General features: G+C 35.2%; 2 protein-coding genes and 1 pseudogene across 16 annotated transcripts in view; 2 read left to right on the plus strand and 1 right to left on the minus strand.

The window, feature by feature from the left end:
- The window catches only part of LOC144294006 (uncharacterized), a 230,242-nt gene that overhangs the window by 59,943 nt on the left and 155,385 nt on the right, over positions 1-14,914 (plus strand). The window lies entirely within an intron of this gene.
- SLC4A7 (solute carrier family 4 member 7) overlaps positions 1-14,914 on the minus strand; it is a 110,042-nt gene that overhangs the window by 57,087 nt on the left and 38,041 nt on the right. For all 6 annotated transcript variants that reach the window (XM_077865459.1, XM_077865458.1, XM_077865457.1 and 3 more), the window contains exons 2-4: positions 11,999-12,080; positions 8,511-8,657; positions 112-250 (exon numbers count right to left, since the gene is read on the minus strand). In XM_077865459.1, coding sequence (XP_077721585.1) covers positions 112-250; positions 8,511-8,657; positions 11,999-12,080 — 368 coding nt within the window. The remainder of the gene's footprint in view (positions 1-111; positions 251-8,510; positions 8,658-11,998; positions 12,081-14,914) is intronic.
- LOC144293591 (dnaJ homolog subfamily C member 9 pseudogene) lies at positions 12,935-13,792 on the plus strand (annotated as a pseudogene).

The raw sequence follows: 14,914 nt of genomic DNA on the forward strand, positions 1-14,914 counted from the left end.
GAGGAAATTCTCTTGTCTTATAAGCACCCCATAGCTTATAGTTTATTATATTTACAATATAAGAAAAAAATCAAGAGGAGCCAACTAAATGCTTAGACTCAATATTATTACCTGGCAGTTTCTTTCCATTCATACTCTTCTCCATCTCTGTAGCACAGTTCATCCATTTCCGTAAAGAGGTCATGCGGAATGTGTTCTTCATCATCATCTTCAGTACCAAGAATGAACTGAACTCTCTGGGATGGTGTGTCTTGACAAAAGAATTTAAATACATTCAAAAACTGTCGCAATTCATTCAAAGATAAACTCAATCTCAAAGTGAGATGCTTTTGTTTTAAGTAAATATACTCCACTAAAACTCTTTTATTAAAATACTATATAAATCTGGAAAGAAGCAAGGACTAACAATCAGAAACAAGGAATATTGCAGAGAGATAACCTCCACAGACAAAAAAGAAAAACTGTATGTTAAAAATAAACAAGTGGGGTGCTCGGCTGGCTCAGTTAGTAGAGCATGTGACTTCTTGATCTCGGGGTTATAAATCTGAGCCCCATATTGGGTGCAGGGATTATTTAAAATCTTAAATGAATGAATGAATGAAACTCATCTTATAACTAAGTGATATAAAAACAAATAACAAAAAGCAACATCCAAAACCATGGAACACTATACTCAAGACTTTTTTTTAAACTAAAAACATAAATGTTAGACAAAATTTTCAAAAAATTTAAATATATAATTAAGATGTAGCTAACTTCAAAAGTGAAAAAAGAAAATCTCTAAGTTCCAAAAAATGATGAAAAAAGCAAAGCTGGGGTATACAGAAACTGGTTTTTCATACTATCATAGAGAAGCAAAACTCTGTCAGTTAAGTTAGAGAGGCAAAAGAAGTCACTGTTACGAAACAGATACCCCATTCATGGCATCTGAATTTAAACTACCTACACAGTACAGGGTCCCTAAAAAATTAGTATGAATTCTAGTCCAGGACAGTTGAAAGTCCTAGGACAAGCAAACAACCACAAGCGTCAATTGAAAACAAAATCAAATCCTGCTGAATATGAGATAGGAAGTCAAACTCAAAATTTACAGTGAAGTTAACAAACTTGCAGGCATTTGCAGATGCAAACAACACAGATTAAAGAGTACACTAGAATGATTAATAAAGGAAAAAACAGATCTGAGGAAATCAGAGTGCATCAATGATAAATAAGAAGATGGAAAACTAAAGGTTCAGATGTAGAGAACAGAATAAGAAAATCGAATAGGAAAAACTCCAGAAAGAAGAAAATATAGAATAAGGGCAGAAGCAATAAAAAGCATATTTGAAAATTTTTCCAGTATGTATGTCATCTGGGTCTTTATATTAAAGGGCTATCGTGAGACCCAAATAGGACAAACTAAAACATGTGACTGAACTGCCTAATGTTTTGAACCTTTCAACTTTTAGATCTTACAAATCTTTTGTCAGACCTCCAAGCAATATTTTTGGTGCTACTGTAAGTGGTATTTCTTATTTATTTATTTTTTATATTTTTTAAAGATTTTTTATTTATTCATTCATGAGAGACAGAGAGAGAGAGAGGCAGAGACACACAGGCAGAGGGAGAAGCAGGCTCCATGCAGGGAGCCCAACGCAGGACTCGATCCTGGGTCTCCAGGATCAGGCCCTGGGCTGAAGGCAGGTGCCAAACTGCTGAGCCACCCAGGGATCCCCTATTTCAATTTCTGATTGTTCATTGCTACTACAGAACTATATAGAAATGTAATTAATTGTGTATCCTGCAACCTTGTTAAAACATACTTAGTTCTGTAATTTCATAGACTGCTTGGGATTTACTAGATACATGATCCTATATCTGTAAATAAAGACAATTTTACTTCTTCCTTCATAATCTGTATGTCTTTAACATCTTTCTTGCCTTATTACCAAGCAGGTGCTCCAATACCATGTTCTATAGAAGTGGCAGAGAATAACCTTGCCTTTCTCCAAACCGTAAGAAGAAAGCATTCCATCTTTTAGCACTGTGATGTTGAAAAACTTTTTTTGTAGATGCTGTATATTGGATAGAGGAAGTTTTCTTTTATTCCTTTCTTTCTGAGAACGTTGTCATAAATGGCAGTGGAATTTTGTCAAGGGCTTTTTCTGCACCTATGGAGATAATTATATGGACTTTCTCCTTTATAGTGTGAATGTGTTTATATTGATAGTTAAATTTTATACCAACCCTACTTTTCCACATAGTATTTTCCACATGGTATTAATGTCCTGATTGCCGCTCTAACAAATTACCACAAAATTGGTGGCTTAAACACAAATTTATTCTTATATAGTTCTGGAGACTAAAAGTCCAAAATTTGTCTTACAGTGTTAAAATCATTGGCTGGCTCCTTCTGCAGGCTCTAGGAAAAATCCATTTCCTTATCTTTTCTAGCTTCTGGAAGCTGCCTATATTCTTTGGGTCTGAATCTCTCTGCCTTACTACAACTACTTGCTTCTGTTGTCACAACTACTTCCTCTCATTTTCTGACTCCCCCTTACTAAGGGACCCATCATTACAACTGGCCTACTTGCATGATCCACTGTAACTTCCCCAACTCAAAATCCTTAGTCACACCTGTTAATTCAAATTTGCTATAAGGTTAACATTCATAGGTTCTGGGCATTAGGAAGATGGACATCTTGGGAGCCATTATTCTGCCTACCACAGTCATGATATGGTATCCTTTTTAGATATTGCAGGATAAAATATGTTTTTAGTTAAGAATTTCTGAATCTGGGCAGCCCGGGTGGCTCAGCGGTTTAGCGCCGCCTTCAGTCCAGGGCCTGATCCTGGAGACCCGGGATCGAGTCCCACATCAAGCTCCCTGCGTGGAGCCTGCTTCTCCCTCTGCTTGTGTCTCTGCCTCTCTCTCTCTCTCTCTCTCTCTCTCTGTATCTCTCATGAATATGAATAACTAAATAAAATCTTAAAAAAAAAAAAACATGTTGCTCTGACCTCTGAAACTAATAATACACCACATGCTAATGAATTGAATTTACATAAAATAAAAAAAATTTTAAAAAGGAATTTCTGAATCTACTTCATGAGAAATATTCAGTCTGTAGTTTTGTGTTCTTGTAATATCTATATCTAGTTTTGGTATCAAGGTAATGTTGGATTTATAAAAATGAATTAGGAAGTATTCCTTCAACTTCAGTTTTCTGGTAGCCTGTGCAATTTCTTCCTTATATGTTTGAATGCATCCATGATGCCATTTGGAAGTACATTTTCATTGTAGGAATGTTTCAGACTACAAATTTAATTTCTTTATACACAAAGTGTAATTCAGGTTATCAATTTTTTTTCATAGTTTGTATTCTTAAGGAATTTCCCCATTTCATCTAAATAATCAATTTTGTTGGCATAAAATCACTCATAATACTCTCTCTTCTGTCTTTTAATACCTGTAGAACCTGTACTGAAATTTTCTCTGATGCTGGTAATTTACATTTTTTTTTCCTCCCTAATCACTCTGGCTATATAAGTTTGTCAATTTTAGTGATCTTTGCAAAGAATCAGATTTCAGTCGAACTGATTTTTGCTATTGCTTTCCTGGTTTTTATCCTACTCATTTCTACGTTAGTTTCCTTCTTTTCCTTACTTTGGTTTAATTTCTTCCATGTTTTCTCTTAGATTCTTAAGTTAAAAATTTTAATAATTGATTTTAGATCTTTCTTCTTTTCTAATATAAGGATTAAGTGCTACCAATATTCCTCTATGCACTGCTTTAGCTGTCTCTAAAAAATTTATAATTATTGGTGTCCTAACTTGCAAAGAACCATGCTAAAGGAACCTGTACACCTGAAGCATGTCTTCACTTTGCAAGATTCTATCTCAATCATTGCCAGTACTGTGTTTTTATTTTTATGAGTTCAAAATACTTCCTAATTTCTGTTGTGACTGCTTCTTTATTAACCCATTTGTTATTAAGAAGCATCTTGTTTTATTTCCAAATATCTGGGGATTTTTCTTTGTAGTTTAATTCTATTGTGGTCTGAGAATATACTTTCAATCTTTTAATTTATATTAAAACTCATTTATTGACTAGAATACAATCTATCTTGGGAAATATTCCATTTACACTCATAAAAAATTTGTTTTCTGGGACACCTGGGTGGCTCAAAGGCAGTTGAGCGTTTGCCTTTGGCTCAGGGCATGATCCCCATCCTGGGATCGAGTCTGACATCATCGGGCTCCCTGTGAGGAGCCTGCTTCTCCCTCTGCCTGTGTCTCTGCCTTTCTGTGTGTCTCTCACGAATAAATAAAATCTTAAAAAAAAAAAAAAAAACTGTTTTCTGCTGCTGTTGGAAGGCTCAATGAATGCAAATATCAATGTTATGCCAGTCAGCTATATCCTTATTGATTCTTTTAACTTGTTTTATCCGTTACTAAGAAGAGAGCTGAAATTTGTAACTTTTAAAAATATATCCAACAACTAACTGTAAGCTTATCAGTCTGCTTCATGTATTTTAAAGCTGTTATGACATGCATATTTAATTAGCATTGTTACATCCTGGTTTCAGCAATTTAATTTTTAGGTGCCTTTGTGTGATTATCTTCATGTTTCCTCTTGGGTTTTGCTAAGCTCCTTGAACATGTTGTTCAGTTTTCATTAAATTTAGAATTTTTCGGGATGCCTGGGTGGCTCAGTGGTTGGGCGACTGCCTTCAGCTCTGGTCGTGATCCTGGGACCCAGGATCAAATCCCACATCAGGCTCCCTGCAAGGAGCCTGCTTCTCCCTCTGCCTGTGTCTCCGCTTCTCTCTCTCTCTCTCTCTCTGGCTCGGTCTGTGTCTCTCATGAATAAATAAATCTTTAAAAAAATTTTAGAATTTTTCAACTACTATTTCCTCAAATTTTTTTTCTGCCACTCTCCTTTCTGGCACTACAATTATACATCTGTTAGACTGATATTTTTCTACAAATTACTGATACTCTATTTATTCATTTCAGTCCTTTCTATTGCACTGAGTAGTTTCTACTACTATGTCTTGAAAATTACTTTTTTCCCCATACAGTCAAATCCTCCTCTAATCTTATCTAGTGTATTTTTCATTTCAGATATTGTATTTTTCATCGCTGGAAGTTCCATTTGGACTTTCTTATATTTTCAATTTCCCTACTCACGAGTCACATTTTCCTCTATCTTCTTGAGCATAGAAAGCAGATATATTACACTTGCTTTAACATGCTTGTGTTCGAATTCCATCAACTCTGTCATGTGTTTCTACTGATTTATTTTTCTCTTAGTTATGGCTCATATTTCCTACTTTTCACATTTCAGGTAATTTGTAGATATCAGATATTATGAATCTTATGTGCTTAGATGATGGATTTTACTGTATTTCTTTCAGTAGTTTTATAATTTGTCCTAGCAAAGACCTTTAATTGAATTCTTTTAAGACTTGCTTTAAAAAATTTTAGAGATCCACTGCAGCTTTTAGTGTAAAATTAAGACTCACTATTAAGGCAATACCTTTCTGAGAACTTAACACAATGCCCCTATATGTCAAGGTCTTTCTACTCTGTCTAATGAAATCATACCTTACTCTCAGTCTTATGTAATATCCAATAACTGGTTAGCCCACTGCTTTCTGATGATTATTTCCCAGGCCTTAAGTAGCTTCCTTTGGCCCAGACCAGTACTCAACCAAAGATTAAAAAGGATCCTTCTTCAGACCTTTGGAAGCCTCTCTGTGTGTAACTCTCTATTCTCTGGCACACCACACCGACTAGCCTTTTTGGACTTCCCAAATTCCAATCTCTGTCTCAACTCTGAGAGCCTGCAAGGCTCTGCTCAGGATTCCCCTCCCCTCCCTGTGCTGTGGCCTAGGAACTGTCTCTAAGTAATATAGTCAGGCAAGCACAAGGCTCATCTCATTTGCCTCCACTCTCTCAAAGGTCAGAGTTCTACACTGTGTTGTCCAATGTGTGAAAATTACCGTTTTATATATTTTGTCAATTTTTCTAATTGTTTAAAATAAGAGGAAAATTCAATTAATGTTACCCCATCATGTCCAGAAGCAAAAATCCTATGTAATATACATTTAGAAAGTGGGGACAAAAAAAAAAATAGGGACAATGGGGATCCCTAGGTGGCTCAGTGGTTTAGCATCTGCCTTCGGCCCAGGGTATAATCCCAGAATCCCAGGATCAAGTCCCGCATCAGGCATGGAGCCTGCTTCTCTCTCTGTGTCTCTGCCTCTCTTTCTCTCTGTGTCTCTCATGAATAAAGAAAATCTTAGAAAAAAAAAAAGAAAGTGGGGACAAGAAAAAGAAAGAGACATCCTTCATAGCAATTTCTTAGATACATATTGGCAGTTAAAACCAAAATGAACATACTTCAGTGGCATAAAACTTTTCTAAGGATATTTATTCCATTAAAAAGTCACAAATATTCCCCCACTAAGTTCTTCAAACCACTATATTTAGATTTCACATGTCATACCTTACTTAGCTTGAAACATCAAACCACATATCTTGCTGAACATAGTTTACTAGATAGCATTCTATAAAAACATTATGTAACTTTTTATTCACATCAATTAGAGAAGCATAATGATCCATTCAGAATAGCAGAAGATATCCTAAACTGGAAGGATGCCTTATACAGGAAAACAAAATACTTTTATTTTTTAATTGTTTTTAAAAGGTTTTACTTATTTATTCATGAGAGACACAGAGAGACAGGCAGAGAAATAGGCAGAGGGAGAGGCAGGCTCCCCACAGACAGCCTGGTACAGGACTAGATCCCAGGACCCCAGGATAACAACCTGAGCTGAAGGCAGACACTCAACCACTGAGCCACCCAGGTGCCTCAGCAAAATACTTTTAAATTACTTAATATCATCAAAGTCCACCAGTGATCCTTTCTGAAATTAGTACTGATTTTTCTTTTGACTTTTTGTTAACTATTCAATCTTGTAGTAGGCCATGTACTACTACTTAGTACAAGTTTTTAAAAGATTCCCATCACACTGAGTCTCTCTAAGCTTAAGTGTCTCCATCTACAAAATGAAAACAATACCCATCTTTTAAATAATGCAGAGAGTGATAAAGATGCATTGTATATATACAATTAAATATTATTAAGCCACTAAAAAGAATGAAATCTTGCCATTTGCAATGACATAAATGGAGCCAGAGTATAATGCTAGGCAAAATAAGTCAGAGAAAGATAAATATCATATGATTTCACTCACATGTGGAATTTAAGAAACAAATAAAAACAAGGAAAGGAAAAAAAAAGAGAGAGAGAAAGGCAAACCAAGAAATTCTTAACTACAGAGAACAAACTTGGTTACCATAAGGGAGGTAGGTGAAACAGGGGATGGGAATTAAGGAATGCACTTGATGTGATGAGCGCCGGGTGATTTATGGAATTGCTGATACACCTGAAACTAATATAACACTGTATGTTAACTAATGGGAATCAAAATAAAAACTAAAATAAATAAATAAATAAAACGCGCAGAGATGGTTAAATCAAAGAGCATATGTCAAGGGCTTAGCGGAATGCTTAGCACAGAATTGGAACTTAATATATTACCATTTTCTTACATTCATGTTGTAGCTTTATGACACACAGGATTCTTTCCTTCTTCCTCACAAAAATGTTCCCTTAGTATAGCGCACAAGTGCCTACAAGTACAGCTCACGTAACTTTGCTAGAATGCACACGCTAGGACCCATGGTGTAGAGATGGCCATGCAGGCCCATGATGTCCTAAAAAAAATAATGATGCTTTATATATCCACTAACTGTAATATTCTATGAGCCCTCCACAGGCTGTACATCTATTTTTTTCTGGTTCTCACCATTTGCACTTCTCAGGGCCACTTAAATCAGTACTATCAATATTTATTTTCAGATAATATTCTCTTTCCTATATGTCTTTTTTCTTTCTGATTTCCTCTATTGGCACCTCTGTATTTCTCTGCATTCAAACAAAAATCCTGTCCTTTATGACAATCATATCTAATCAGAGCACTCTTTTGTGCACAGATAACCAAGTAGTTTAACTTAGAGTATATATTTTCTAGCCAAGAAATGTGTTTAAAAATGAAAAAAAAGTTTAATCTCATTCAGGAACCTAAAGATTCCCGATGTTTGTTCACTGCATATACAAATTATGAAATATATATATAATAGAGAAAAGAAAATGAACCACCACCAAGCTGAAGTTCAAATGTCAAGACTCAACTTTTACAAGTCCAAGGCTGGAATACAATGAAGAAAACAAAACACTTTACTTCTTTTCACTTAACCAGAATAGATCTTAATCTATAAACTAAATACCTTCCTTGGAGAAAAAACATTATTACTTCACTTAGTATATTCTTCAAGGCTTATAATATGTCTAAATCATAACAGACATAAAATTTAAGAAAAAATATTCCACTTTTTTAACAGATTTTCAGGAAAGAATTTGAAAGTGTTAACAAATAACTACTGTTTTCTCTTACCATAAGAAGGAGACTCCCGTCCATCTTCTTTATCTGATTCTTTATCTTTTCTTTTCCGGTGGTGATGTTTGTGTCCACGATGCCTATGACGCCGACGACTCTCTTTACTAAACGGGACATGAACACCAATATAGACAGCTCGATGACCTAGCCAAAGGTATAGAAACATTACTGATTTTCCAAAAAAGAAAAAAAAATCTACAAAAGTATGCCAAACTTTACCTTGATAAAAAAGAATATCCAGAACAGCAAAAAATTTGAATTGCCCAAAATACACATACCAAGCTAAGTTTGAAAAAGGTGACACTCTTGATTTCTTGTTTCAGTTGCCAACATAGTAATGTCAATAACTAATCACACTTAAACTAAAAGAAATCTTGACCTAAAGATATACAATGAGCTAAATTTGTTTAAACATCTTCCAATACAGTAGGCACTAGATAAAAAATTGTAGAAATATCAATTTTTCTTAATTTTACCAGAAAAATCCCAAAATTAAAAATCAATTATATAGCATGGGGAGGAGGATGATGGAAATGTTCTGGAATCACAGTGGTGATGGCTGCACAGCATAGTGAATATACTTCAAAAAACTCAGAAACACTTCAAAATGGTGAAATTTGTTAATTATATCTCAGTAAGAAAAAATTTAAAAATTATAACAAAATTCAATGATACTACTATTTAATTTTAGTGAAACTATTTTCTTCTGAATACTAAAGAAAAGTGGAAATTAAAGAGTTAAATTCTCATCACTGTGTACTGGGAATTACAAAGTTGTACTCCAATTAGTACTAATGGATTCTGGCACATAGCCCCAATGCACCAAAATAAATATTATAGGAGTTTCCAATTTAGAAAGAATAGATAAACAGGAATATAAAAATCCAAGCCTTACTATTTATTTGGCTTTTACTATCGACCTTAGTATTCTCTGTTATGATTTTTCCTTTCCTTTTCCTTTAACCCTTCTTTACTATCAAAGGCCTGTTCAAACTCTGAGATAAAAATAATCACTCCCTCAAACTTCATACTGAAATTTAGATATGTATAAAAGACGCAAAGCTAAAGGCTCTTGGGTAACCAAGGGAAGCAAAAGAACATATCCAAGTGCTGTTCTTCACATTCTAAGTTGCGCCTATTTGAGAGGTAACATGAAGTGATGGATTCACTCTACATTTGAGTTGATAAAATTATTGCTAAACATTTTAACTTCCCTAGTCCTTGGAATTCACAGACTCTAACCGTAAGCTTCTAGACAATTGAGGCTCCTTCTAGAATCCCTAGTAAACCTAGAGTTTTAGAGTCAATTTTATGGGCAGCCTGGGTGGCTCAGCGGTTTAGCGCCGCCTTCAGCCCAGGGCATGATCCTGGAGACCTGGGATCAAGTTCCACGTCGGGCTCCCTGCATGGAGCCTGCTTCTCCCTCTGCCTGTTCTCTGCCTCTCTCTCTGTGTCTCTCATGAATAAATAAATAAAATCTTTAAAAAATAAATAAATAAAGTCAATTTTAAAAGTGGTTCCTTCATTTCATAAAGTAGATATGGAGAACACTTACTTGCCTCTTTCCATCTCCTTTTCAAAAGCAACAGATTAATGTCCCCATACGGTACCAGCTGTCTCAGAAGGCTTTAACTTAAAAATTTAGTTCCCAAAAAGACCCCAAAAGTCTATCAAAACATTTGCCACAAACACCACCTTAACCAAGTTTCAAAATTAACATCACCAATAAGGCACATTGATATCATATGTCCTCAGATATGACACTGAAAAGACTGCATCACTTCTGTGGTATGCTCCCCAAATATCCATAATCTCAGTCTGTTCATATGATAACACTGACAAACCCAAACTTAGAGACATTCTACAAAGTATGTCACCACTACCTTTCCAACATGTCAAGGTCATAAAAAACAAGAAAAGAGTAAGACACTGTCATAGAGAAGACGACAACCAAATGTACTATCAGATCCTGGACTGTTCAGCTGGATCCTAGAACAGAAAACGGACATCAATAGAAAAACTGGTAAAACCTGAATAAATTTAATCGAGTTAATAGAACTGTACCAATGTTAATTTCTTCATTTTCATGAACTTATGATGGTTATGTAAAATTTAAAAATTTTAAAAACCTAAGTGAAGGATATACGGGAACACTCTCTAGTATCTTTGCAACTCTCCCATACGATGAAAATTATTTTAATCAAAAAAAAAAAAAAAAAGAAAAAAGAAAAGAAACAAACCATTTGCGAGGACTTCTTCCTGGAAGATGCACTGACACATGATTTATTGCTCCACAATTCTTTTTTTTAATTTAATTTCAATTAGCCAATATATTAGCTTCAGTTCAATAATTTATCATTTGCATAAACTGTTCCATAATTCTACACTGAGGCTATTTATAGTACTTGAAAAGACTGATGTAACATATCCATAAAATGAACAGTTAGATGACACCTAGTGATAACTCTGGCTTATTAGTCTGGCATTCTGGTTTGCTAAAAACACTACTACCTAGCCTGCTAGAAATGGAAAAAAAAAAAAAAAAAAAAGAATTAACTAACTTTTAACTGTGGTATTTTAATTTTCCAAGGTAAGTAATGGTAACCACCAATGAAATGTGAAAAGCATAGATTCTAGGGGCACCTGGACAGCTCAGTCAGTTAAGTATCCGACTCCTGACTTTGGCTCAGATCATGATCTCAGTATTGTGAGATCAAGCCCTGCATCAGGCTCCACACTGAGCATGGGGCCTGTTTGAGATCCTCTCTCCCTCTACTACTGCCCCATCCCCACCTCTGTGTTCATGCTCTCTAAGAAAGAAAAGAAAAGAAAAGAAAAGAAAGGAAAGGAAAGGAAAGGAAAGGAAAGGAAAGGAAAGGAAAGGAAAGGAAAGGAAAGGAAAGGAAAGGAAAGGAAAGGAAAGGAAAGGAAAGGAAAAGAAAGGAAAGGAGGAAGGAAGGAAAGAAGGAAGGAAGGAAGGAAGGAAGGAAGGAAGGAAGGACGGACGGACATGGATTCTAAAGTCTTTGTTATACCGATACTTTACACAACGAACAATCAAGGAATATTCTATCTGCAGTTATGAGTATGGTTAGTTACATGGGTGTTTGTTGTATTATTCCTTACTGTATTAGGAAAGTGTTCAACGTTTTTCCATATCTATGCTCTACCTTATAATAACAAAAAGTTTCCACAAATAGCAGGCAAAATTTAAAGCACACTAACAAATGTTTAAGAGTAATTTATCGGGATCCCTGGGTGGCGCAGCGGTTTGGCGCCTGCCTTTGGCCCAGGGCGCAATCCTGGAGACCCCGGATCGAATCCCACATCGGGCTCCTGGTGCATGGAGCCTGCTTCTCCCTCTGCCTGTGTCTCTGCCTCTCTCTCTCTCTCTGTCTCTGTGACTATCATAAATAAATAAAAATTAAAAAAAAAAAAAATTTAAGAGTAATTTATCCTGTTAAGTGTAAGTTAAACAAACTTACTTTCTAGTTCTTCTTTTTCAAACTTGGTGTTCACAGTTGAACTGGTTTTGCCAAGATCCACAACAGCTTCTTCATCAGGACCCTAGAAAGAAATTATTCTCATTTACTCATGACATCATTATATACTAAAAACCTACCAATGGGGCATTATTTGAAATAATCAAAACATATATAACAGATTGCCTTCTTCTCAAAGAAGCTAACTATAAGCTAATTATAGCTAACTGCATTATTTTTTTAAAGTATGTTTATAAGCTTGTTTTTAATCTACAAAAGATTATACAAAAATTTCACAGTAAGAACTGAGGTGACAATTTTTAATTGTCTTCTATGGAAGTTATTAAATAAAACTGGTACATAAATTCACCTCCACAGAAAGACAATCCGGATCAGAAATTAAGAGAAAATTAGAGGTGAGGGAGACCCTTAGATATCAATACGTAATGCTTGGTTCTTCTTTGCTCTTAAGTCCTTTAATTAAGAAGAAACACTTAACTCAGCTACATTGGATTGTATTATGGTTCTATATAAAATAGTCAAAATGAGTCTACAGACTAAACATGTAGTATCACTTCCACTAGTAAATTAACCAAGAGCCAATCAAAGTTATAAAAACATTTTATTTCTTTTTACAAAGGAAAAGCTATGGCAAAATTTAACCTTTAAGGAGGTTCTAACTTTAAGTTGTATAAGTCTACCTTCATAATTTTGTTCCCTTCTCAAGCTCAACAACAACAACAAAAAATACTTATTGTAAAATACTGCATAGAGTATTTCTAAAAGAATAAAATTTTAGCATTACCTTCTCTTCTCAACTTCTAACTTAACTTAGAAAGGATACTAGTGTGCTCAAGATTCTGTGGACAGACAGAAACAGATGAGCAAATTTCCTTTCCTCAAAAGTCTTCAATTTGAGCTGTAGCCCACTCTGAACCTATGCCCAGCATAGGTCAGCTGTAGCTGTGCAAGGAAACTTTCCCAACCTTTACCATTGCTAGGAGGCCCTGCACCTTACCCAACATGACTACCACAATGCATCTCAACAGGTGCACCCAGACTGGGTGGGCAAAGAAGACATCAACACTTCCAGTTCCTCAGGATAGTATATTCCATTTTAAGACTAGAGACCAGTGTACAATGAGCTGGCAACAGTGAACAAGGACTCTGCTATGTTCAAACAAGCCATGGAGTGGGAAGACATACTGAAGGAAGATATTCAAGAGTTTGGAGAGATATATAAAGGTTCTGAGGAAGAACTGGCGGTATTATACAAGTCTATCTGAACTTCAAGAGTTTTGACAAAGATCAGCTCACACAGTCCATGCTGTATGTGTAGTACACTGAGGAACCCAGGATATGGAACCTCATTCAGCAAACCAGTCCCATCCTATAATGCCTTTATCAAAGAATCAAAGCAAAAGATGAATGCAAGGGAAAAGATGATCCAGCAAGAGGCTAAAGATCCAGAAATGACCTGGAAAGGGCTAGAGGCTTGAGGAAGAAAGAGATGGACAACCTGAAATCAGTTGTTCAAAGCAGGCAAAAGGATGGGCAACAGGAAATGGACAATGTTCTGGTTCAGATGGAGTCAAAGTACTACAAACATTCCACAGCAAGAAAAGAAAGAACTTCCAAAAAAGAAAAGAAATAATCTAATTCATTCCCTTTAAAGGTCCTTATGCTGTAACTGGTAATTTTGCAGGCAACAGAGAAAACTAGAGATAAGAGATTTAATTAATAAAATAATAATAGTAACATTAATTATAACATTGTTACTACTCCACTGAATATCATTTTTCCAGAATATGATTACTTTTTTATCCATCCAATTACAGTACTTCTCAAATTTTGCAAGATGCTCCCAGCCATTCCCATTTTATGGCTGATCTTATTGTCCAGGATCTCCTCTAACACTCAGAATAATAAACCAGAGAGAACAGTAACACAGTTAGCTTCTAGACACTTTCAATGTCCAAGCATAAACTAGAAGACAATTTAAGAATGGATTAAATAGGAGGTTGGTTAAAATGATCTTATAAAGTCTCCTCCAACTTTTGATCTACGATATCATACTTTGGTGTATAGCTTTTTTCAATGTATACAAAGTAGACTCATACACAATTTTTCCTTGCTATTCAAACTCTATGTCTAAATTCTATTTTTAAATTCAGGAACTGAATTAGTTAATTAAGTTCTTAATAAATCTTCTGCTATCCAAACTCTCACTATTTGCTTCCCAAAAGTTAGAACCAGACACAGTACATTAAGGCAATGCAGATCTCTTGACATCCAAACTTACTTTCTGCAAGTTAGATTTCTAAATATATAATCAAATAGACTTAGCTATCAAGAGGTTGCTGCATAGGACTTTGAAGGACTGATGTTCAATTTAATATAGAAAACTCAGAGAAGTCAGACTTGCTAAGGCTCCATTCTAAAGGAGTGGAAAGTGAACTATGTATTTTCATATAATGGACATAATGGACTAAGAAAGACAACTGACAACAGTATGTATGGTTCATCAAACTGCCTCACAACAATCAAACATCTGTAGTAATGAGGAGAGGCTAAACTAGGAAATGCAAAAATACACACATACACACAAAAAAAAACAAGAAGCACAAGAGAATGTAATTAGTAATTACCATTCACTAAACATGTCATACTCTAAAACCTTTACCTCTCCTCCAGTAATTTCATGGACAGGTACAAGAAAAGTGTCTCCTAAAAGTTGACTGTCCCAAAAGGTAGCATACTGTGTATTCTAAAAGGGATTAACTGATCCCATTCTAAACTTTCATTAGCAGGGGCCCTAGCCAAGACAGGAAGCAAAACAATACATTTTACTCTTACCGCTAACAAACAAAAACCCTTTTCATTTCTACAGATACACGTTTAGATGCACTGACAACACTA

The sequence above is a fragment of the Canis aureus genome, chromosome 22 (assembly GCF_053574225.1).
Source record: "Canis aureus isolate CA01 chromosome 22, VMU_Caureus_v.1.0, whole genome shotgun sequence".
Classification (NCBI taxonomy): Eukaryota; Metazoa; Chordata; class Mammalia; order Carnivora; family Canidae; genus Canis; species Canis aureus.